We start from the raw sequence: 25,882 nt of genomic DNA on the forward strand, positions 1-25,882 counted from the left end.
AAATGTAAAGAAATGTTGCTGTGTTTCTCTGGAGGGCAATCATAGTGGTTGTAGGGAGGGGAGAACAACAAGCATTCATACCTTACCATATTGGTGGCTAGCAATACAACTAGTGCTGGCTGAATAGCTCAGTGGTTTAGGTGTCTGGCTGTGGAGCCAGAAATTGGGAGTTTGATTCCCCACTGTACCTCCAGAGAGGAGCGGCCTGTGTAGTCATAGGTAGCTGCACAGTCTCAAGGTGCTCCCAAAGGAAGGGAATGGTAAACCACTTCTGAGTATTCCTTACCTGGAAAACCCTGAAAAAAGTCACCTTAAGTCACAGTTGCCTTGATGGAACACAATTATTTCAACAGCATTCTTATCCTGCTTCTGTAATGAACATTCTTCAGGAGATATTTCAGGAGGAATAATAGAAATAAAGTTGCAGATTTTGCCAATTCCATCCCCCACCCTCTTCTGCGCTTATATCTATCACTTCTAAGAGTATTGCTACTCTGGGTAATGTCTGGGATATTATAATGTGTTTTGCGTAGTTTAAAAATGAGGAACTCCACCTTATTCTTAGAGTGCATGCTTTGCACACAAATGATCCCAGAATCAGTTCTACAGCAGAAGGGACCAGGCAGCAGTTGATAGGAAAGACAGATGTCCCTTTGCCTGAAACCCTAGAGAGCTCATCCTAGATCTACAAACAGTAAGTCATTCCTACACAGATCAACAGTCTGAGCTGATAAACAGCAGCTTCCGATGCTGAAATGGTAATGAGGGCATTGTGAGTTGTACTTTTTAGCAGGAAGCCATTCCAGATGCGTGTGAGGGGCTTTTGTGATTGTACACTGAGGATGAGGTCAGAGCTTGAAGTAAGAAATGGTTACAAATAACTGGTAGTATTTACTTTGTCTTCCAGTAATAAATATATAACTGTAGTATATTATGATTATACCCTGAATAGGAACAGTGTAACGCCTTTTGTGGTCTCATTTACATGATATTTGTGTGCAACATGTGCCATAAAGTCACTTTTGACTTTCAAGCAATGTGAGAGGTTCAAGGAATGGTTTATGTTTGCCACCTTCCAATGAGTTTCCATGGCTAAGTGGTTATTTGAATTCAGGTCTCCTGAGTCTCTGTCCAACAGTCTATCACCATACAGGCTCTCAATGTTATAGTTAAATTTCTAACTAGGGGTGAGTGACATCATTAAATGGTGAAGCAAGAATGTATCATGGTTCATGTGCTGTCTTCCTGCTATATCTCATGTTGCCGCTTCGTACTCTGTGGTGGGTGCTGAAGAAGACCAAGTGGTATTTCAGTGACATAGGCAGTTGGGGTATGAAGTTCAAGCCTGGGGGTGGGGGGCATGCAAGAGCAAAGCACTGTAATTTTAATGATGGGGATTGTTATTAGTCCTGAATTCTGACAGATTGCGTGTGAAGGCCATTTTGTTGTGAAGTGCTGTTAATTGCTTAATTGACAGGTCTGAAGTTGTCATTAAAATCTCCTTCCCATCTATTATTCTTTTTCCTTACTTTCAGGTAACGCATGCAGGAATTACCTCATCTCTGTTCACAGTTTATCTCGCCAGTAGTTAAAACCACATGTAATTCCTGCATGCGGTACTTGGAAGTGAAGGAAAAGAGTAATGGATAGGAAGGGGAAGGTGGTGATCCCTTTTATGGAGTCATTCTGAAGTGTGAATTTTTATGTACAGTGGACCCTCTACTTACAGAATTAATCCGTATTGGAATGGTGGCTGCAGGTCGAAAAGTATGTAGGTCGAGTCTCCATTGACGTACAATACATTGAAAACCGATTAACCCCGTAACCAGCCGTTTTTGTTCCATTTTTGTTCCATTTTGTTGTGTTTTTTTATGGTCTGTAAGTCGATTCTCCGGCTGCAAGTCGAACCTAAATTTTGCAGCCAGAGAAGTCTGTAACTCGAAAAGTCTGTAAGTCGAGCCGTCTGTAAGTCGAGGGTCCACTGTATTTTGCAAAATTACTGTTCAGACATTTGATTTTCTGTACTCTTAGACTGTTAAGTATTTTCCCATGTTATTTTTCTATAGAAAGGTTTTTGAGAAATGTAATAGTCTGAAGTTTTAGATGAAAAAGCACCTTCACAGTGAATCATTATAGCCAGAGCCAGAGCCAGAGGAAGGAAGGAAAGAAACCCCTTTCTATGTACCCACTAGGAATGGTGAACTCCTGAATCAGTCTGGAGCCCCTGTGTGAGCACTGATTGTGATTTCAAATGTAATACAGAGTATGAAACAAATAGCAACCATTTGGCTTTCCAGTGCAGTTGCACCCTGTATTACCTACTCAGTCACTAAAAGCACTTCCTGAAATACTGTGGAATTTGTTGATTTTCCATGTAAGTAGTAAAGTAGTAAGTAGTAAAGAGATCCAACTCTGCTTATTTTTGAAGAGCAGACAAGAGGCAAAGGCTGGTATACTGTAGCTGCAAGTCATATTACTAACTGCAGATATTTGATTGTGTATCTGTTGAAAAAGAAGCCATTAAAATATTTTAAGCTAGTTCACATTTTTCCCTAAGTTATTTAAAACTGGTTCTTGTAGGTTTTTTGGACTATTTGGTGATGTTCTGGAGGTTTTTCTTCCTAACGTTTCTCCAGTCTCTGTGGCCAGCATCTTCAGAGGACAGGAGTTAGAACTCTATGTTCTGGTGTAGTGTGTGAAATAGCTGTGGGATCAGCTTTTTGTCCTTTTTGTCCTGTGATTGATGGGTGTCATTAGCTAGTTTATTGTGTGCAGTTATCACCAGTACTTGTGGCTGGGTAGAGTTCAAAAATGCAGTGACACATCATCTCCCCCTTATCACACCAACAGAGCATGGACAGAGTTCCTACTCCAGTCCTCTGAAGATGCTGGCCACAGAGACGGGTGAAACGTCAGGAAGAACAACCTTCAGACCATGGCCTAAGAGCCCAAAAAACCCACAACAACCATTAGATCCCAGCTGTGAAAGTCTTCGCAAATACACAGAAGCCAATTTACATGTTGATTCATATCTGGGGCAGAAATTGAATCAGATAGGAGGAATATTGTTGTAGCCTACTAGGTTTTTAAAAGAAAATTCTCAAGTAAATCTGCAAATGTCTGAAGCTAATTGTTTGCAATCTTCCAGGCTGAGGATCTATCTTGTCTCCAGTGCAAAACAAAAATGTTTCAACCATTTGGGTTTCTCATTTGCAGACTTACAAGTTGAGCTGAATGTGGGGCATAAATAGTCAATGAACAGGCATCAGTCACTCCGGGCTAAATTATCCCAACATTCCAATCATTACGGGTACATTCCAACAAACACTCTGGGCCAAATCAGGGATCAGTGCATACCTCTAGCTCAAAGACTGCTAAATCAGCAACCACTTCCTCTCATCATATTTGTCCGGTAACAGACATATTGAAACTAGGTGCTTCCCTGGATAGTTTATAATATAAGGTGGTTTGATGATAAGAGCTGCATTATGTTAGGGCCATATGACATGAGACACTGAGCTGTTAATTAGAAGGTGAAAGCATATGTTCCCTATAGGCCTACAGTTCCTTCAAGGCTCTGTACCTGAGCAATCAGATATACAGAGGAAATCTCTGTTTACCTTCTGATGGCCAATTGCCAAAGGAAGTGAGCTAATTTGCAAAAATATGGAGGTGAGAAATCTAAGACTATCTGAGATCTCTTGTTTCTTTATGGAGCACAGTTTCTAAAATCCAGAGCTGATTGTCTTCCCTGGTTTAATTCTTGGGATCACATAAAGGGGCATACACAGTGTGGTGGTAGTGGACAGACTGATGGACTAGGACTCAAGATTTCTGGGTCTGAATCCCCACTCAACCATGGAGGTTCACTAGGTGTGTGGAACTGGTAAAGGTAAAGGTAAAGGTTCCCCTTGACAATTTTTGTCCAGTCGTGTCCGACTCTAGGGGGCGGTGCTCATCCAAGCCATAGAGCCAGTGTTTTGTCCGAAGACAATCTTCCGTGGTCACATGGCCAGTGCGACTTAGACACAGAATGCTGTTACCTTCCCACCGAGATGGTCCCTATTGATCTACTTGCATTTGCATGCTTTCGAACCGCTAGGTTGGCGGGAGCTGGGACAAGCGACGGGAGCTCACTCTGTTGTGTGGATTCGATCTTACGACTGCTGGTCTTCTGACCCTGCAGCACAGGCTTCTGCGGTTTAACCCACAGTGCCACCACGCCCCAGACTGGTAAAACCACTCCTTTAATATCTCACTTACCTTGAAAGCCCTATTAGGGTCACTATAAGTCATTTCTGACTTGACTGCACCAAACAATAACACATCACTTAAAGCAGTGGTTCTTAACCTTTTTGAAAGAAACGCCCCCTTGAGCCATTGAGGAAGTTATCATCGCCCCCCCCCCGCGGTGATGATATCTTATTTATTTATTTACTTATTTACTTATTTACTTATTTACTTACTTATTTACTTATTTACTTATTTACTTATTTACTTATTTATTTATTTATTTATTTATTTATTTATTTATTTATTTATTTATTTATTTATTTATTTAAGACACTTAAATCCAATGACCCCTGAAAACAAAATTCAATTCCAAGAAAATGAAATGCCCCCCAAAAGTAACATTTAATGATTTAGTTGCAAGCGAATTTTAAGACGCAAAAAGAAATATAAAAAGGGCATAAAAACAAACCGCAATGCAGAAACTAAAAATTTCAAGACGAAAACTCTGAAACTAAATTAAGATTGGAGGAAAATATATATTCATGCGCATTGTAAAAAGGCTGCAGCCATCTTCACAGGTTTGGCTTGCTCCAGCGCCCCCTACCGCCCCCTTCTGCTCCAGTGCCCCCACGCCGCCCCTTTTCGTTCTAATGCCCCCTGAAAAATGAAATCGCCCCCTGGGGGGCATTATCGCCCACATTAAGAACCACTGACTTAAAGGATCTGTAGGGTTTACTGCACTTCTCCCTTTTTTTTCTTTCTGGCTGATGGAAAGCCTGCATTATTTGTGTAAATGTGTATTTTGCTTTCTCTTGAGAATGACATGTCTTAAATATGATTGCAGAACCATAGAAGTTTGGTTTTTGTTGTAATGTTGAAGAAAAGAGGACATTTACTTCCAGGCCTGATACAACTTCCCTTATTAATTTCTCAGCTGAAGCGTTAATTCCTCTTGGCACATAAAGAATGCTCGAACAGTTGGTGTTTGTGTGTGTTTTTATTTTATTTTATTTTTATAAAGACACGGTACCACAGTGATGAAGAACTGCTGGCACCTTGTGGTAAACAGCTGAACGAATTCTTTAAGGAATGACTTGAATTACATTAAAAATTTTCAAGTGTTTCTGTCATGGATACCTCATTGATTTAGGTATCTAAAGGTTGAAATTGAGAGTTTGATCAATCTGTGATTCCTTGACAGGGGCTGGATGCGATGATCCGTAGGGTCCCTTCCAGCTCTACAGTTCTAAGGTATTATAAGTTATCATCATAGCAGGATTTTTGTTACAAAAGTTTTCTTTCCCCTTCATCCTGATTTATCTATAGCAGTTCTCTGCAGAGCAACCAAGGCCATAGTCTAGACTCTAGAATCTGCTTTGTATGTGTGGCAGACCTGGAGATGATCTCTTGTACCTTGGTTAGTTGTGAAAAACTCCATGGGCTTATAGAATTTTGTCTACCACTGTTAGAAATGAGAAATCTAGATGAAACTTAACCTAATGGCTAAAGCCTCTATGGATTCCATTCCCCAACAGACTTCCTGAATAAGATGAGAGTTATATAATGGAATATCTCTTTAGCTGTTCTTATTGATCAAAACAGTGTACTCCTTCAGGCAAACTTCCCAATTAAGTATTTAATTGTCAACTGCAAGAGAAGAGCTCTTCTAACTTTGATGCTCCATTTAGCTGAGCTGTCCACATTACATTGGCTCTCTTGAATAGCTTTCCCACACCATTTCAAAGTATCTCAGGCCATGGATATTCCCAGTGTGGTGTCATGAATAGACTGATGGACTAAGACTCTGAAGAACAGGGTTCAAATCCCCACTTGGCCATTGAAATTTACTGGGGGAGAGGAACCGGTAAAATCACTCCTTAAATATCTCACTTACCTTGAAAGCCCTATTAAGGTTGCTATAAATTTTGTTCCACCTTGACGGAACAGAACACACAGAGACACATGCACAGAGGCCATGGAAGAAAAAAAGAATAGACTGCTTTCTCTTAACTTCCACCTTTTGCATGCACAAGTCTTTCTTAGCTTTATCCCTTGCCTGTATACTTTTTTTACAGGCAGTCCAACTATTTCTACTAATTTTAAGCAGAAATACATCTTTCACATTTGATGTGTATGCAATTGTTTTATATTCTTATATCAGAAAAATCCATTCAAAGCTATCAGTACTTAATGGTGGCAATGCAATACATCTGTTGCTAATATGATTTACCCTACTTGTGGAACACAGGACGGCAAGGTTATTTTATAATTTGGGTTTTTATGAGAAAACCAGCTCTCCTTGACATGGGGGAGGGGGGCAGGGCTGGAATGAAGACAGACTTTATGTTGTTTCTTTCTTGTGTGCCTTTGGAAGTTGGCTGCCACAAAAATGAAGACCAACTTCTGTAGAAAAAGAAATACCTGCTGTTTGAGAACCAAAACCAACCCACTCTCTTCATTTTCTCAGTTCTTTGGATCCTAGCCAGGGCACCCCAAGGAAAGAACACCAACAAAGTAGTTAATGTGACATATATGACATGTATATATGTTTTTATTTGCATCATCATATTTACCGATAATTTGGTTTTAGAGAGAGAGGAGAGAGAGAAAAAATGTCTGAAATTTTGGAGCTGCAGGGGTAGGAGTATTTAAGAAAAGTTAATTTGCGAAGTTATTTATCATCCTTCCTTTCAAGATGCATGCTACCTTGTGAGATGTATGCTTTTTAAAGTTTGAATTTCTGGGTCATGTATATTTGATGTAGTGGGAAGGATAGATATATGAGACTAGAACTATTTTTGAAAGGACAAAATTTTTGGAATAAGGGCCTCATTACATGGACCATTTTAATAATTTCTTTTTCCTCCTTTTGTATATCAATATATTTGTATGTATAGTCACATGGTATATATACCACTGGGTCTGTTTCCATGACTGTCAATTCAATTGGTACATTTCTAACTATTTGTACTGTTTCTGTAGGCTACATATGCTATCTCATATAAATTGATTCATTTTATGTTCTGTTTCTGGGGCCTTGCTGGCCTAAAAATGTTTAAAAGAAGTTCATGAGTTAAAGTGGCATATGCATTTATGTGTAATTATGCAAATATATAGAAGGCAATATTGGAATTTGATTCAAAAGCAGGGATGATGGTTACAATAGGGAAGACATTGGCTAAGTTATACATCAGTACATTGTTGTGGAGAAAATGTAAAAGAAAAAGTAAGCAATTTATTGCTAAGTGTTTTTTAAAAATCAAAAAAAGAAAGGATATATGGCCATGGTGCTCAAAAACCTGACTCTTTTGCAAAGTAAATAAATTAACAGAAACATTTGCACACACCAAAATGATAAGGATTGAAGCAATACAGGGATTGGATCATTTTTAAAAGGCCACACTGATTAGATGGGGAAAAAAACAATTGGCTGACCAAATGAATCAATGTTACCCATGTGTCATGTGAACAGAAATTTATAAAACAATTTAAATAATGACAGAATGGATATAACCGGGGTTCTTTTGACACACGTGACTGCACTCTCAGTAAGAAAAAAACACTCTTCAAAATACATCAGAATGTACACCCAAATGAAGCTACATTTGCTACTTTAGGAGTGGTTAGATCATGGCATTGATGAGTCTTCTACTGGACAAAATGTGTAAATTATCCCTTTGTGTAAATATAATGTAAAATTACACTTACCTCATAATTTAATTCCAAAAAATTAAACCTAACTATTGTACAGAGGGATGTAACAGATTTTTTAGAATAAGTAGAAAAATATGTTATGTTGGAATAAATGCTGTTGCTGGAGTAATGAGCAAGCTTTTAAGTTACACAGAACTCTTCACTAAACAGAATCAGAAACCTGAAGTCCAGCCTACTCTTATAGTAACAGAATTGTGGTCTGAGAAAATTCTGGGGTTTCTTGCTCAGATAATTAGTGAAGGAAAACAATGACACTCAAAGTGCCTTGTTTGTTATGGCTGCCAATAATCTGCTATAATATCTTCATTGCCGAAAATGCAGAACAAACCAGAGTGGCGAGTGAAACAAAATTAAAATAAAGCATAGAAAACAGAAGGAAAACAAAAGTCAACCAAAGCTTTAACGCTAATCAGCCCAATACTAGTTGGAATTAATGGGCATTTGAGCGTGTTCTGAACCTTGCCAAGGGCAGATCTTCTGGCATATCAACAAATATAGTGAATCGAAATGCAAGAGGCCTTCTTCAGAGCAATTTCTGATGGAGTCCCCAGGGACCCTTGCAGTTGAAATGGATGGCAAACTATCCCGACTAATCTTGATTGCCAAAAAGGGATTATATAGCATGGGACTGCTGTGGAAGTCAGATAAAACTAAATTTTTGCCTTGTGCGAGCATACGATTAAAACAAAGAAATTGAGAGTTGTTTAGTGAAAACAGTTTCCTTGGGAACATTGGAACCATTTTACTCTACTGCATGATGTTCAACATTTAATGTAAGGAAACCATGTGTGTATTAATAAAAAAAAAGTATTTTAACTGCTAAATCTTAGGAATATTTGCCTGGAACTTAGCAACTCAGTGGTACTCACTCTCTAAGTAAATGTGCCTAGGATTGTAGTTTAATTGTTTTCATTGTATCCCAACTTAGATTTTTGCAAAAGGCTGAGCGAAAATTATTTGGATTCCAAAAGAGAGCCTGTCTGCTAGAGGGAGTACAGCCAAAATGCATAAAATTATGAGTTGGCTGCAAAACGTGAAAAGGGAATAACTGCTTACACTTTCAGATAATACAAACGGTATGAAAAGGCACCACATGAAAACAACACATAGCAGGTTTCAAACAGACAAAAGGATTGTTTCCATGTATTGGTGACCTGTGGAACTCTTTGCAAGCTGAAAGAAGAAAGAGCCAAAACAAATATGAAATGAGTCGGTAACTTCAAGGAAGCAAGGAATATCAATAGCCACTAATACCATCTTTGCACTTTCTGTTATCCTGAGGCAGGAGCTTCAACTTTGAATTTATTTACATGACTAGGTGCTTAATCCAAGGTTGAATTGGACTGACATCAAAGCAGATGGCATGTGGATGATCAGGGGCTCTAGCATCTTTCAGTGGAGACAGACTCCTTATGGCAAATGGGTCACCATAAGCTCAGGCTACTTCCTGTCAACTCACTCCTCCTGCTTCGTTTACATGAATGTTTGCTTGCTTGCATGCCTGTATGAAGGGAGGGTGGAGAATGAGAGAGAGAGAGAAAGAGAGAGAGAGAGAGAGAGAGAGAGAGAGATTGGGAGGTTCTCTCAGTGGCTAGATACTTGAATGAGTATATGCATATGAATACTCACTTTTACTCCTCATCCCTGACTCCACCAGCCTTTGGCTACTGTGCCTTCTACCCCCCAATTAATCAAATCAGGCACCAACCATTTATCTCCACATTAGAAGTGACAGTGAAGGAAATGTTAAGCATTTATATCAGCCATTTAGATTGCTCTGTATTAACTACAAGCATGTTTGATCAGAAACTTGTTCATTCCCTGCCATCTGCCTGCGGGGTGTTCACTAACCTTTTGCTCAAGTAGAAGCTCTGCCACTTTGAAAGAGGTGATCTCCAACCCACACAACTACAAGCTAGACATGTGCAAAATGCTACACCCATTAGGCTTTGCATTCCACTTTCCCTCAGCAGGATTCTCTGGCCATTGTTTCTGAATGTCTCTACATTATACATAACTGGCTGTCTGATATCTCTTCATCTACTGTGGCACCATTCTATAGAACCCTGGGATTCATAGTTTAGGGAGGCGCTTAAAATTCTCTATAGGAGGATACTTTAGTTCTGTCATTCAGGGAAATGTACTAGAGTTCCCTAGGAGAAAAATTTAACACTTGACCAAACTATAAATTTCAGGATTCCGTAAGAGGCAACCATACCAATTAAAGCAGTAACAAATTGTTATGGCCATATAGCATAGACACACTCAAGTCACATTGGTTGCAACACCCCGCTTCTACCTGTGTTTGAAAGGCCTTTGTCATCTAGACCTCTGTTGAGACTGAAGCGAAGAGTGAAACAATAAAATGTAAAGGTTTTCAGTCTTCAGCCAAAGTCAGTCCATAGCTCTCTTCCATCAGGCCTTAATGTAATTTGTGTATTAGCAATTTTTGGCATGAAACTTGTAACCTAGGTTGGACTAAAGGTGAAAGAAAGTTAGCAAGTTATGAATATTGTAGTTTTTGGCTTCTTAATCTATTATGCATTGAGAGGGGATCATTCTCCATAGCAGAATAATCCAACAGTTATCCTAATTTCAAATAGAAATGATTCCCCCCCCCCTTACATGTGTATAATAGGTGGAAAAAAGGTTTGCTAAAATCAGCCAAAACTGAACTTTTTCTTCTCTTGTATGGTGCCGTGTTAGCAGTCAACAGTTTATTTTCCTTTAACCTATGGTTGCATTTCCTGGCTGTGTTTTATATTCAGGTTGGGAATGGAATAAATTATGAGATTAATGAATGTGCAAGGAATTACTCTGTATAGCTCTGATTATTTTCCAAAAATAACTGGATTGCTTATAGACATGTTATATTTTACAGCCGTAATTTAAAAAATCTGTATAATTGGACCACATGGCTCAGAGATAGTAATTGGATACAGAAAACTTAATTTCCAGGTCACCAGCACAATATTGGCTTAAGGCTATTTTGCCCATGTAGGCCAATATGAAAAAGGGTGGGCTGATTTCTCACCCCATTTCCCGGGGGAATGGGAGAATGTCAAAACAAAAATGATCCCTCCACTCCAGTAGACAGTAAGTGACTTTGACAGACTCACCTGTGAGGAATAGGGTAGAATAGGAAGAAGGCTTAGAAAATCTCTGGAGGGTATTTCCTCAGTTAAAGATTGGGGAGTATATTAGTCTGAGGGTAAGTTGGAAAAATGTCTGAGAGCTGATCTCCCATAGCCATAATCAATTATAATGTGCAAATTAGATGCTAGTGTTTCTTAACTTGAGAATGTGTTGCAGTATAAATGCTGTTCATTTCCCCCCCTCAGAGTTTTGTAAAGTTACTGCTTTGTAATACAGTTCTCAGAGTCACTCATCCAGCATGGTTTTTAGCCATAAAGGTTGTAGGATTCTGGGAGATGTAGCTGAACTCAGTCTTTAGTCCAAAATCTAAGCCTTGAATCTTTTCTGTTGACTGCAGATCTCAAACAATCTGTGATCTGTTCTTTCTTTATACGAACGCATGAATTGCCTGTTGAAAAATGAAGGACTGAAAGATAGAAGAGCTTAAAAGATGGAGGTCCATTATGATTATCACCCATTAGTGGCCAGAATCCTATTTCTGATTTACATTTGTGCATGAGAAATTGCAGAAATCTTGGTGGGAAATTGCCTTTTGTTAACAAGGTGCTGGTTGCCTTCCTTGACATGTGTATGCTCATCTATGCTCAAGAACATAGCCAGTATATATATATAGGTGTATATATAATATAAAAATCCAAAAAATAATATCAAGTAACTTCTTGTCCCTTGACTCCATTGCAGATGTGAACAACAATTCAGCTCCCATAGCTGTTTTAAAGTGAGGGAAATAACTAGACTTTTGAATAATTTGTGGTTTACCCATCTATCTAATTTAAATCAGGTTTCTCCCCCGCCCACCCACTCCTGCTTCAAAATACCATCATGCAGTTTGTTTCCTTCTTGAGTCAGCGCTATCTCATTCAAGAACAAAACAAGCATCGTACTTCTACCTCTATCAATGCAGACATGGGGATAAAAATATTATGTGGTTCTGTCCACTAGGAAAATACAGGACACCCAAGTTGAATTGAACACTGAACAACTCCACATGGTTTTTGCAGTGGTCTGTGACTGAGAGGGTTCACTGGAAGCAATTTGCAAAAGAGTCCTTAGGAAACCACCTGGATGGTTATTTTAAATTAAAAAAGGAAGAGATGCCACATATCTTTTTTGGTGGGGGGAGGGGAGCAGGTTTTTTTAATGCTAGGTTTAAGCCTTTGTACATATGATAGTCATTAAAGCTTATTTAACCCTGAAATTTGCTGGCCCTCTTGATTCCATGGGGACTAGAAGGCTCTTGGGTTGAAAAGGAAAAATAACGTCTGTATGAAAATGAGATTTCATTCAATAGAGAGCAATTATTCAGAATAAATTTAGCCCATACAAATGGCTATAGTTATGTGAAAAAGAAAGCACACCTTTTTTGAATTCTATGGTTTTACCTATCAGGACATAATAAAAATCACCTGGTCCTTAGCAGGTCTGAAAATCAGGTAAATATAACCTCAGATGAACAGCAACACACGACATATTACACCATGTCATGATTTATTTTACAAAAATGAAACCAAGATAGAGAAATCATGTACGAAAAACTAAGTACAATTTATGATACAATAGCTTTTAGAACTGCCTTTAGAAGCAAGAACTTGAAGTAATCATTTTGGGTATGACTTTATCAGTCTCTCACATTGTTGTGGAGGAATTTTTGCCCACACCTCTTTACAATGTTGCTTCAGTTCATTGAGGTTTGCGGGGGTTTGTTTGTGCAAAGCTTTCTTAAAGTCTCACCACAGCATTTCATTTGGGTTGAGGTCCGGACATTGCCTGGGCCATTGCAACACCTTGATTTTTCAGCCATTCTGCTCTAGATTTGCTGGTGGGCTTGGGATCATTGTTCTATTACATGACCCAATTTTGGCCAAGCTTTAGCTGTCAGACAGATGTCCTCATATTTGACTCTAGAATACATTGGTATACAGAGAAGTTCATGGTGAACTCAATGACTGCAAGGTGCCCAGGCCCTGTGGCTACAAAACAAGCCCAAATCATCACTATGACACCACCATGCTTGACAATTGGTATGAGGTATCTGTGCTGATATACTGTGTTTGGTTTTCACTGTACCTTATGACCAAACATCTCCACTTTGGTCTCACCTGTCCAAAGGACATTGTTCCAGAAGTCTCATCGTTTGTCCAGGTACAACCTTGCAACATACTGTAGACTGTGCTGCCATGTTCTTTATAGAGGAAAGAGGCTTTCTCCTGGCAACTCTTCCAAACAAATCATACTTGTTCATTCTTTTTCAAATTGCACTGCCATGAACTATAAGATTTAACATGCTAACTAAAGACTGTAGAGACTGAGATGTAACTCTTAGGTTTTTTGCATTTTCTCTGAGCATTTCACGGTCTAATCTTGCAGTGAATTGGCTTGGACGCCCATTCTCAGAAGATTGGCAACTGTCTTAAATGTTTTCCACTTGTGAATCATCTTCACTATAAAATTATGGACTTTAAATTGTTTGGAAATTGCCTTATAAGCCTTCCCAGATTGATAGACAGCAATAACTGCTTCTCTATAATATTTACTGATGTGTTTCCTCCTCGGCATTGTGTTAACAGATACCTAAATGCTCCAGACCAGCAAACTGCTGAGACTTCGGCTCTTACACATGTGGTCACACTTGTGATGATCAGATCACTCAAGGGCATTTGGTTAGCATGACCTGGCTGCTACTTAATCTCTTAATTCCTATGGAAGCATTTAGGATGTACTTAGTTTTTCACACATGGCTTCTTCATTTTGACTTTATTTTTGTAAAATAAATCATGACATGTGTAATATGTCATGTGTTGGTGTTCATCTGAGGTTGTATTTACCTAATGTTCAGGCCTTCTAAAGACCAGATGATTTTTATTACGTCCTGATACATAAAAACCATAAAATTCAAAAAGGATCTACTTTCTTTTTCGCATGACTAGAAGTAACATCTGCTGGGATCTAAGTGGTCCAGTCTGTGAACTATAGCTGTAGTACAAAGATGTATCCAGCACCAATCATAATCTCCCCATTGAACTAGTGGCTCATGATTATGACAAAGTCAGACTGGGCTACCTTGATCCCATGGCTTTGGATTACAACTCCCAGAATGCCATAGCCGAGATGGCTTCTGTGAGCTGTTGTCCAAGAACAGTTTCCCAAACTCTCTGCTTAATCCTAAGCATATATTGTTTTTGCTGTTATGTGCCATCAAGCTGAATCTGATTTATAGCAATCCTAATTTCCAGGTAGATGAGATGTTTAAGGAATAGTTTTGCTATTTTCAACTCCCAGTGGGTTTCTGCAACTGAGTGGAGATATGAACCCAGGTTGGGTTCATATCTCCACTCAGATATGATTCTAGATGACGTATAGACAGGTATAATAGTTAGATATGATTCTAACTACTATACCAGGCAGGCTCTCTGTTGTACAAAAGCTTATTCTGTATACAAAGCTTATTTTCTATGAACATTCAATGAGATTGGGGGAGCTTACTTTTATATCACATGGAGTAAATGTCTGCCACCATCTTACCCTTCTTCATCCACCCAGGATGAAGGAATGCCTTCTATCCAATACATTGGAGGATCTCGGATGTGTTTGTCCACTTCCCAGAATCTGAGAAGTGCAATAAACAAAAGACAACCCAAAGAGCTCTGTGTGGAATGGCTTGCTTTCCCCTTCTTTAATCAAGGAACTCTTTGGTACAGGAATACAAGCAGACAGGCAATGGATAGGATGGATTATATCTAAGAAGCATGTAAACATTATTACATTTAGGAAAAGAATTACAATGTCTTCAAAGCAGGAAGTTTTATGCAGGGTAGAAGAATCACAGAGCCATGTCTCTGGCCACGAAAATTTAAAAATACGAAGTGGTACAAGAAGCAAGAAAATACATGCAGGCATTTTTGGATAACCAGCACAAACAGAACACATCTCTGAAGAACTCTACCTGGGTGTAAATCCCAAACTTAGTTTACCTGAAATGTTTAGCATTCTAAACAATGTATTTTCCAAATGAGTGTAGAATGGGGCCTACTAATTAAACGGTAAGGCATTCAAAGTAGTGAATTCTAGGGTTTCAAAATAGTTGAAACTGATGTTCATATGTTAGCTTCAGCTGATCTTCCTCCTGCCAAGTAATCCGACAGTGATGTGATTTTCAAAACAGAGATAATGCTGCTTGTGTGGAGACACAGATTTGCTGCCAGACTTGTAGAACTGTAGCTGTGCTTACATCAGGCAGCTGTGATGTCTACCCCACCACCCTTTCCCCAAGGAAGAGAATACGCTGCAGGGAGGGAACTGTAAACATTCCTCCATTACTCTGGAGCCTTGGGCACAGTTCTAAAGAAAAAAACCTTAAGAATTAAAATATCTTTTGCCTCCTTTCCCGTCAGCCCTGTTCTTCAGAGGGTCTGGTTCTCAGCAACATTAGGAGGGCTGCAGAAAACCAGGGAGGGAAGCGATAGCAGAGAATACAATTAATACATCTACCAAAAGGTGCAGTATTTATTATCTGACTGGAATTTCCTTTGGACTGCAGGAAATTATTCATCATTGACAGGTCACAGGAAGGAAAATTGGAAAATCATGTTTCCTGTGAGGAAGTGGCTGGTGGAAGCAGCAGACTTTGAAAATATCTGAGTCTTTGTGCCTTCCGTCCGGCATAACTTTTTTTTATATGATTTAAATATTTAGTTTCATTTTAAAGCATATCTCGATTCTGTTTTTTAAGAATTTATCCTGAATTTAAATTCCCTAGTTGCCAGTGCAGTAACTAAATAACAGTTGAATGAGATGATTACACCCAAGTATATCTTCTTTTCTCAAATACAGTTGAAAAGTATTGTGTACAACAACCGAATTGTTTTTTTAACATTTTATTAATTTTATGGGTTTCTTAATTCTGATGCAAATTTGAACTCACTGATTGTGACATTTTCCTCAACCAGTCATATTAAATTCAAAATTCCTTTAATTGTTTTTGAAGCGATTTTGTAATATATTGCAGTATTTCTAAATACTAGTCGGTACAAATCCAGTCTTAAACTTTGCAATGAAGCACCAAATGCAGGAAGACTCAGCATTAGTCCACAGGGTAGCGTGCCTTATCCCACAGTATTGGCTGTCAGGGCCAATGTGATCTTCCACACAAAGGGATCTTATAGATACCCAGTGTGCATGAGAGCAGAGTTAGCGAGTGGCAGCTGGTGTCTTCTGGAATGGTAAGGGAAGGGAGGGTAGCTAGTGAAATGGAAGCCAACGTCAACAGTAGGAGACATCAATTCTGGTCTTGTTCTCCCTCTGAAGACACTTCAGTAAAACTCCTTAGTACACAATATTTAATGGACATGAAGAAATAATTCTTTTATGTTGGATCAGTAGCTTTCCATGTTGTTGTATATGATTCTCTGCTGGAAGAAGTCTGTGCTTGACCATTCTTCCTAGCCCTCAAGTGGAGGAGTGGTGCCCCACGGGCCTCCCTTTGACATGGTCACTGGGGGCAAAGCACTCTCTAAAGGCTTATTCTGTGAAAATGGAAGAGCCCTTCTGTGTCTGATGCATCTATAGTGCATACTAGCAGCAACTTTTGGCAAGACCAATTGGTTAAACAATAAGCAGCAAAAGAATTTGAATTGTGGTGCTGGAGGAGGCTCTTGAGGATCCCCTGGACTGCAAGGAGAACAAACCTATCAGTTCTAAAGGAAATCAACCCTGAGTGCTCACTGGAAGGACAGATCCTGAAGCTGAGGCTCCAGTACTTTGGCCATCTCATGAGAAGAAAAGAGTCCTTGGAAAAAACCTTGATGTTAGGAAGGTGTGACAGCAAGAGGAGAAGGGGACGACCGAGGATGAGATGGCTGGACAGTGTCTGCGAAGCAACCAACATGAAATTGACAGACCTCCGGGAGGCAGTGGAAGATAGGAGGGCCTGGCGTGCTCTGGTCCATGGGGTCACGAAGAGTTGGACATGACTAAACGACTAAACACACACATAGAAAAGACTGTGCAAGTAAAACTAAACAAGAAGAAACTGGACTACAGTTGTATACACTAGAGGTATGTTGCACTCTAACCTTGTTTCACAGTAACTGAAGAATGCCCTGAGATCTTCCCCTAGATTTGGAAGATTTCTGATAACTTTTCTGAGTTTATCTGAGACAGATACAGCATCCATCTCAGTCTCTCATTTACCTTCTACTGGAGGTAACGTAATTGTAGAGGCAAACATATGAAGGTAGAGAACTTGGCAAAGTTGTTTTTTTGAAAGTTGTTGGCATGCTGGCTGAAGAATCTTAAGAGCTGTAGTTCAAAAAGCAATTTCCCAAGGAAATGCATCTAAATTAGAGAAGGGGGTATTCAAATTTGTATACAACTACCCCCACACAGGTGGAGTTAACAAGGGTCTGGCCCCCTGGGGCTGGACTGTCCACTCACCCTTCCACTGCTGCTGCGAGTTCCAGACTCCCTTCCTATCGCTCTGGAGCTCATGACTGGCTAACAACTTCTGGCAGGAGGCGGGACAATGAGCCTTCTTGGCAGGTTGAAGAGTGGCTCGTAGACCAGGTGCTCCGGAGCAATTGGAAGGGAGCACAGAGCCTGTGACAGCAGTGGAAGGCTGAGTGGACAGTCTAGCCCCAGGGGGTTGGACCCTTGTTATCTTCACCTGTGCGGGGGTATTCATATACAAATTCAAATACGCCCATCTCTAATTCAAATGCATACTGATGGGTCACTGAAGACACTGTAGAGTTGCTACAACTGCTGATGTGTATTTTGAACTGTGGCTGACAATTATAGTCTTCTAGCATATCTTTAACCAAAAGAACAAACAGTAGCTTGGCATTTAAAATCAGTTTAGGACAGGCTGCTGCAGAATAAATAAATACAGCACTGAATGCACAGAGTACAATTTTCCTCCCTGTGTGATGTGGTTGGGCAAGCTCAGGCAGTGATCTTTTGTTTTGATAGAAGAGTGTCACATGGAGGTCCCGGTCTTCTTCTGTGAAAGGCTGGAGGGTATATTCAGATTAAAGTTATGTTTTTAATGGATGGCATTAGGTATTGTGGAAGTCTTCCATTGATGGAAAACAGTAGAAGTCTTCCATGATTCTAAATACAATGGATTTGATTTCTGCCTCCCTTCACCCAAAAATCAGGGATCCCCAATAGACATGGAGAAAGAAAAGAAGGGAAGATTCCACAATTCAAGCAGTATGTAGAATCCCACCTAGTGGTTTTGCTCTTATTGTAGTTTTAAGGAATGCAAATCATTGCTTATTTCATTCTCATGGGTGAGAACCAATAATTTTGACAGTTTTCTCCATGCTGGGTGAGAGCACAAGTGTTTTGGTATGTTTTCCACATTTCAGGCTCTTTTTTGCCATGAAAGTTTTTGCAGAAATGGTGTTTTTGTGTGTGCAAAAATGTATTTTGTGCAAAATTTTTCCCTGCAGATGATGCTGATATTATGAGGGAGCAAAAAATGTTGCAGTAGTTGTCATTTTTTTTGACAGGAAGTGTCAATGTGTTGAGACCCCCTTTCTTTTTCAGTTGTTTAATTATTTCCTTTCATAACAAAATATTCAAGTTCTTGGTTATTTTATTCAGTTCTTACATTCATAAGAACATTGTCAGAAAACAATTAGAACTGAAGAGCTGTAACTTTCCCCCCTGAGAAAACACATGCAGTTGTTGTATTTATTATTTTATTCGTAAAATTTATATCCTGCCATGTATTTCCCAGTGTGGCTAGGAAATAAAAATTAGAGATGCTTCTGTATGTTGTTGAGTTAAAATAGCTTGTAATGCCTGGAAATAAAAGAAAGCTTTGGGGTGATTAAACTTCTTTTTATTATGTTACAGAAGATGGGAAATCAATAACTGGTCATTCAGACATAAATGAGTTATACAGGCCAATGACACAATGAACCAAACTTTATAACAACTACATATGAGACTGTCAAGCTGCTAGCTTCAGTGGCGCCAGTAATAATTATGGCTGATCACCTCTAATTCAGAGCTGCTTCACTTGATAAAGCTGTCATTTTCAGTAGTACAGAGTCCTGGTATCAATTCAAGTGGCCTGATCCAAAGAATAGGATATGCCCTCCTTGATCTCATTTCTTATCTTGCTTGGATTATACTTTCTAGAGGATAGCTAAAAGTGGCAACTGAAAATATTTGAAATTATCATCAGTGATCAGATGTGCTCCTTTAAATCTGGCTGTACTTGTGCCATTCCTTCCAGAAAAATTGAATTTATTTTACAAGGGTCCTTATTCTGTACTTAAATGACTGCATTCAGGGTTACTGCTATTGCTGCTGAAATTGATACAACGGCCTTGTCTTGGGAAAAAAAAATGGATCATTGTGATTACATAAATTATGGCAGCTGCACAAGGTGCTTTTACTCTTTGGCACTTGGAACATTCCTTATGTGGTTTTCGCCTGTAAATGGTTAGAGTTGATGTGGTCACAGTTAGTTTCCCAAACATCAATATAGTGTTCTTTTATCTCCTGTATTTTTCATCTCCACAATAACTGCTGTGGAAATAATACTGAGCAGCACATCGCTGGGAAAGTAGTTGGCTATAACTGCCTTGTATAAAGTCCAGGGCTGACCCCAGAAATTTTGCTGCCTGAGATGAAGGGCCAACATGGTGCCCCACTACACCCCTGAGCAGAACAGTGACAGAATCTTATTTTGGCACACTTGAGGAAAGCAAGTTAATGGGAAGGACAGAGGAAGCCACATGGCTGAATCCCTCAGCATTTACAACTGGAGGCAGCCTCCTCACTCTCCCCGACAGCGGGACCAGCACTGTTAAACCAAAGTTGACATGTGTGCATATTCATGTCTGTTCCTGGTGCCAAATGATAAAATCACATAATTCTTACAGCTAATCCCTCCCCAATTGCTGCTACATTACTCTTGTCTGACAAAGTAATTGGTATTTGGGGGGAGGGGCAATCAGGTCCTAGAGGAGCTTCCCGAAGAGGAGGGAATGCCGATTCTGGTTCAGTGCAAATGATTTACTGTACCGTTGAAACTCACATCAAGCACACATAATTGTTTTAACAAATATAGTCACAAGCATAGAGGATGGTGGGTATAAAAACAGAGAGGAAGCAGACCATAAAGATGGGCAAAATGCCATCCTGTCACTATCCAGGTCAAAAAATACACCTGTGAACCAATTGTAACGCCAGTCTACCTTTCTCATTTCAGAACAGTAGGTGTTGTGTTATAAAAAATTCAGAAAGGTACTGAAAACCACTTAGGGGGGATGGAGGAAGAAGAGTCTATAATAAAAATAAGGGAATGCCTTATTTGTGATACAAAACTTGTTTGAAGAGATATCTGGGCTTTCGGCAACAAATGAATGAATAAGTGGGTAGGTGATGCACAGGTAACACACACCTGTACAGAAATGCTAGTTCTCAGAAACAGCACTATTCCTATTACAGTCTGCAGGCGGAGCCCCTTCTGAAGGCTTTCATTTGGTGATGGTGACTGTTACATATGAATGGGACCCTCAACAAGGACCTAAATCCAGTGGCCAATCCCAGCTGGAATAATTACCTTTTAAATAAATCCCATTAGTTCTGTGAGTCTATGTTATTTGGCACTATTAGATGGAGGCAGACCTAGATGCTCCAGTTTAATCCAACCACAGACTTAACAGATATGGCTTTGCTCACTTTCTAGGACACTATGCATTTCTTAAAAGTGTTTTTCTGCTGCTTTTTTCACTTGTGTCTTTTCCATCACTGCTTTCCTCACAGTTGTTCGCGGCCCCCGCTTCCCAACACACTCCTTCTCCCCTCCCCTTTGTTTCAGTCCTAAAATGTGCAGGAATGTGTCTCTGTATATACGCATGTGGGAGCGTGTGCGTAGCATCTTCTGCGGAGGGGGGGGAACCCCACATTACATCTCCCGCAGACCCGTTCCCGAGGTTTGACTCTGATCTCTCTCAGGCAGCTGCTCAGGCCATTCTGAGGCGGCACTGTTTCTTTCTCTGTTTACCCGTTTCCAATGGCAATTGCACCACCAAGTCTCTGTGCGTCTGGAACTTCGCCTGGGGCTGTTTTGGTTACATTGAAGTTTTTGCTTCAGCTCTGCCAGATTTAAATGGTGACTTCACTAGCACCAAGCTAAAAGGGGGGGGGGCTCAGAGGCAGCGTAAAGAGAGACAGAGAGAGAGAGAGAGTAGAGGGAGCAAGCTAGAAGCAAACGAGGGGAGAGAGAGAGAGAGAGAGAGGGCCAGAGCATTACATCATCTTTTGGACTGGAATCAAATGGGAAGGATATGACTCACTCGGGCTAGTTAAGCTTTGGCTCAGGTTCTACATACACTCATTCCAGGGCTCTCATGTTCTGCACCTCAGCAGGGAATTCAGACCCAGTGATGTCCATGAGGTTTGTTTTTAATTTTCCTCTTCTGATTGCTCTCTGCTATGCTCCACTACTGGGTCACTACTACGAGCCCGATCTTCCTTCTCTTCTCGGTTTGCCTTCATTTCCTCCTTCAGCACATTTTTTCTCCCTCCTCCTTCCCTTCCCATCCAACCACCCCCTTTTCTTTCTTTCACTCCGACAGAGTTTGTGGGGTGTTTTTTTGGGGGGGGGGTTGATGATGCTGAGACACACACCTCATCTAGCCTTGCCGTGGAGCAGTACCGGGGTTCTCCACCACCAGCTTGTGTAGAGGCGAAGAAGAGCCAAACTTTCCGAGAACTTTCAGCCGACTGTCCTCTTCCCCTTGTGTTGCTCTTTCCTTGCCTAATCAGAGGAGACAGGGAGAGAGTTAAACTGCAGGGACCAATCATTGGAATGGTGATGTAATGCTGGAGCTGCAGGGTAGTGAAGTAATGTGAGATCTTAGGGGGTCAGGGTTGCAAAAGCATTTACCTGCTCTCAAGGGGGTTTAAGTTTATTATCAGTTGCAGTGACTGCAACTGGCTTCAGACAGCAACCTCTAATTATTCACAGACTCCCCTGTTTTATCTTTTATTATTGAATGTAAAGCTATAGTGTGGTGTTTTTCTTTTCTCTCCACCGCCTTCCCCACTTCTTTCTTCCTTTTTAAAAATCCTAACCTGATATTATCACAGCTGCAAATTATTTTCTGCCAGGGGATACACACAGACAGACACACGCATTTGAAAATGGGTTTCAAAAGCTGAAGGAGGCGGCTGCTCTGGAAATGCAGCTGGTCAATTTGAGATCACTTAACTGCTGTCTAAGAGAGTACGTTAAAAGCGTTCCCTGGTAAAGATCTGCTCTCTAGGATATAAAACATTTAGGAATGTGATTTGCGCAGGCCAAAGCTGTGCCAGCCAAGGGCTGCAAACGTGCAACCCTTTATTGGTGTCACTGGGACAGCTTGCAATGAAGCAATTTCAAGGTTGTGGCTCCTGCAGGTTTTATATCCTCTTTTTTTTTTTTGGTTGCAAAAAGTCATTAATTGCTGTTTCTACACACACCCCTGCAACATATCAGTTATCAAACAAGCGGAAGGCATCCCCTGCATTTAGTTTTCAGGATAGGGTAGGGGGTGGGAGTTTTAAACGTGTTATATACCAAAGCATTACATAGTTTTTTAAATAAATTGCACACTAACACATAGTGTGGCAGCTGTTGTTTACCAGCATACAATATATCATTTGTTTGTTTGTTTGTGCATTTATTTCCATTCTTTTTGAGTCTGTAAGAACAGTTGTGGACCAACCTTAAGATGAAAGTGATTGTGTCCTTTAGGCTAGGAGAACAACTACTATATTTGCCTGTGATTTGCTGGAGTCAGGTGTGCTGAATCAGCCCGTTTAATGCTGAAAAATACCATTTACCTGGAAGCTTCTGAACAATTTTTATGCTGACATCTTGTAGCATAGAACACCATCAGCATTTTAGAAACTGATAGCAGTATGTAAGGATAACAAACTTTGTTTTGATCCTTAAATTTTGTACGAATGGGTAGAATCCTCTGTTAGAAATCATACTTCTAGGTCAGAAACTGACAGACTGACAAATCCTCCAACTTTGGGTAAGCATGGATTGATATTCGTTATAGTTAAGTCATTGTCTTTTCTCATTACATTTTACTCCTTGTTTTGTACATCATCAAGCTGCTTCTGATGGCTTCTTCTACTGAATCAATTCATCGAAAGTTAGATCTTCCTCTTCTCCTACTTCCGTTCACTTTTTCTGATATTCTGTTGTCTTTCCCAGTGAGTTTTGTCTTCATATTATATATACCAAGTACTATTTTCTCAGTTTAATTATGTTACCTTCTAGTGAGAGTTTAAGCTTGATTTGACCTAGAAGTCACTTATTCGTCTTCCTGGCACTCCATGGTATCTATACAACTTGCCTCCAACATCACATTTCAAATGAATTGTGGTTCCCCACCACCACCACATCAGCTTTCTTTTTGTCTGGCCTTTACATCCATACACAATAATTGAGTATACCACCGTATGATCTTGGCCTTGGAAAGGTATTCTTATACCTAAGGATCTTTTCTAGTTCTCTGTAGGTGCCCTTTCAAGTCACAGCCTTCTTCTGATGTCTTGGCTGCAGTCTTCACTTTGATTTATGATTGAGCCAAGGTATAGAAAAAAAACTTTATCAATTTCAGTTTCTTCCTTTTTGCTGTTACAATTCTATAATTCTTCTCTGCTCATTTCTGCCTTTTTAAAGTTCAACTAATCCTGCATTTTCTTTTTTAACTTTCACCAACAGTCTACATCAAGAGGTACATTTGCCCGCATTACAAGTGTACATATTCTACGTCTTACTACAATACACTTACCTTATAACAGATATCAGGCCCAGAATTAAGTATTGGCATCACTGGAGATCTGCAGAGCCCATCACCAATCCTCAAAACCTTCTGCCTTGGCTCATTGATTCTGCTGCCTATTCTTCTACCCTCTTCATGTGACTCGGCAACCCAATGAAGAAGGCTGCTTTTTTCTTTCTCTCTGGCATGTTGGTTTGGACCAGGCCCAGAGAGAAGAAAAAGAAGAATACAGCAACAATAAGGCCAAAGAGCAGAAGGGGGAATATGCTCAGAAAAGAAGCCTATTGAGAGCATTTGTCCATGGGGAGCCCTGAAGCCTGGAAGCAGAGTTCATAACTGTGCCACTAGTTCACACTCTGCTATGTATAGATATGTGATTAGCCCTGGGTCATATGTAACACCACTCAGTTGCCTAGCTGGTGTTAGGATAACTGGGGTCATGCTTTCCTTCCCCTCCTCTTTCTTGTTGCTATTCTTTCCTTTGCATTTTCAGACTTAGTTGCCACCAAATCCCACTGCACGCTACCATTAGAAATGGATCCAACCTTTGTGGTTGTGGCTGTGGTTAGCAATGCGATATAACAATAATGAATCTGATGTCCACAGCTGAAAGGGAGGGAGACATGCTTCTGAGAGAAAGGAAGGAAAACATGTACAGTGGTGCCTTGCACAGCGAGGTTAATCCATCCCGGATTAACCCTCGCTGTGTGAAACATTGCTGAGCGGTAAGAAAAAACCCATTGGAACGCATTAAACATGGTTTAATGCGTTCCAATTGGGCCGAATACTCACCGTTCAGCGATGCTTCCCTATGGCCGGTAGCCATTTTCGCGCCCTCCCCTCGCTGAATGAGGGCGCGAAAATGGCTGCGATCAGCTGTCCGGCGGGTCCAAAATGGCCGCCGGAACAGCCGAAATGGCCGGCCGCAGCATTTTCGCGCCCTTGGTAAGTGAGGGGAGGGCACGAAAACGCTGCGCGCAGCCATTTCGGCTGTTCTGGCAGCGTTTTCGCATCCTCCTCTCGCTTACCAAGGGCGCGAAAACGCTGCGCGTGGCCATTTTGGGGTCGCGCGGCGGCCATTTTGGACCTGCCGACCAGCTGATCGGCGGGTCGCAAAGCGAAGGTCTGTAAGCGAACCGCTTACCGACCTTCGCTCTGCGATTTTCGCCCATTGGGGGCATCGCTCTGCGATCGCATTAGCGATCGCAAAAGCGTCACCGTAGAGCGAATTCATCGCTCTACGGTGTGCTCGTTCTGCGAGGCACCACTGTATACTGTAATCTGACTGTTATATGGAAGTTATGTGTTGCATTTGCCCTTATTTTATTTATCTATGTTTTAACATAGTAAGAATAAAAGATCACCACCCCCATGGGTTCTTTGCTAGAAGCAGCAACTACATTTAAATGTCAACCCACAAGCTCTGCATCATGCTCCATGTATTTCCTCTTTTCTGACTTCTTATTCAAGGCTTATGATTGAACATAACAGACCACACTGCCGGGTTGGACCAACAATCTGTCTAGTGCAATATCCTCTTTCCTGCAGTGGCCAGCCACATGTTACAAGGCAGCCCACAAGCTAGGCATGAAGGCAAGAATTGTGAACCCAGGATTGCCCTTTCCCAGCAACCGTATTGATTGTCTCTGAATATTGAGTCTTGACTAAGCCGTCATGTCTAGTGGCCTCCATAAATTTGTCTAATTCCCTTTTAAAGTCCCATAATCCTGTGGCTGTCAGTGCATCATTTGCAGCAAACTCCATAACTTAACTGTGTGTCATGCAAAGAAGTGCTTTATTACGTTTGTCCTGACTTTACTGCCAATTAGTATCATTCATTGATGTTCAGAGCTTGGAACTAACTGGTTGGCAATATCTAGTTTTTTGAAATTAGACTATTCCTGCAGTAACCAAGATATAACTGTATTAGACATAATAATAGATGAAATGAAGGTAAGATTGGAAAAGGGGGCATC

At 40.4% G+C, this 25,882-nt stretch overlaps 1 protein-coding gene and 1 long non-coding RNA gene across 6 annotated transcripts in view; one reads left to right on the forward strand and one right to left on the reverse strand.

The window, feature by feature from the left end:
* CREB5 (cAMP responsive element binding protein 5) overlaps window positions 1–25,882 on the forward strand; it is a 295,391-nt gene that overhangs the window by 149,862 nt on the left and 119,647 nt on the right. Inside the window, exon 1 of one of the 5 annotated variants that reach the window (XM_020780525.3) lies at window positions 21,292–21,520. The exons of the other annotated variants lie outside the window; for them this stretch is intronic. Within the exon in view, the coding sequence (XP_020636184.1) occupies window positions 21,474–21,520 (47 nt within the window). The 5' untranslated portion in view covers window positions 21,292–21,473. Of the gene's footprint in view, window positions 1–21,291; window positions 21,521–25,882 lie in introns of those variants that run through there. 5 annotated transcript variants of the gene reach the window in all.
* LOC144583460 (uncharacterized) lies at window positions 19,831–24,050 on the reverse strand. Its single transcript, XR_013537226.1, has 3 exons — window positions 23,916–24,050; window positions 21,754–21,883; window positions 19,831–21,324 (listed from the first exon to the last, which is right to left on the reverse strand). It is a non-coding gene; the product is annotated as an uncharacterized LOC144583460 (long non-coding RNA).

The sequence above is a fragment of the Pogona vitticeps genome, chromosome 6 (assembly GCF_051106095.1).
Source record: "Pogona vitticeps strain Pit_001003342236 chromosome 6, PviZW2.1, whole genome shotgun sequence".
NCBI lineage: Eukaryota > Metazoa > Chordata > Lepidosauria > Squamata > Agamidae > Pogona > Pogona vitticeps.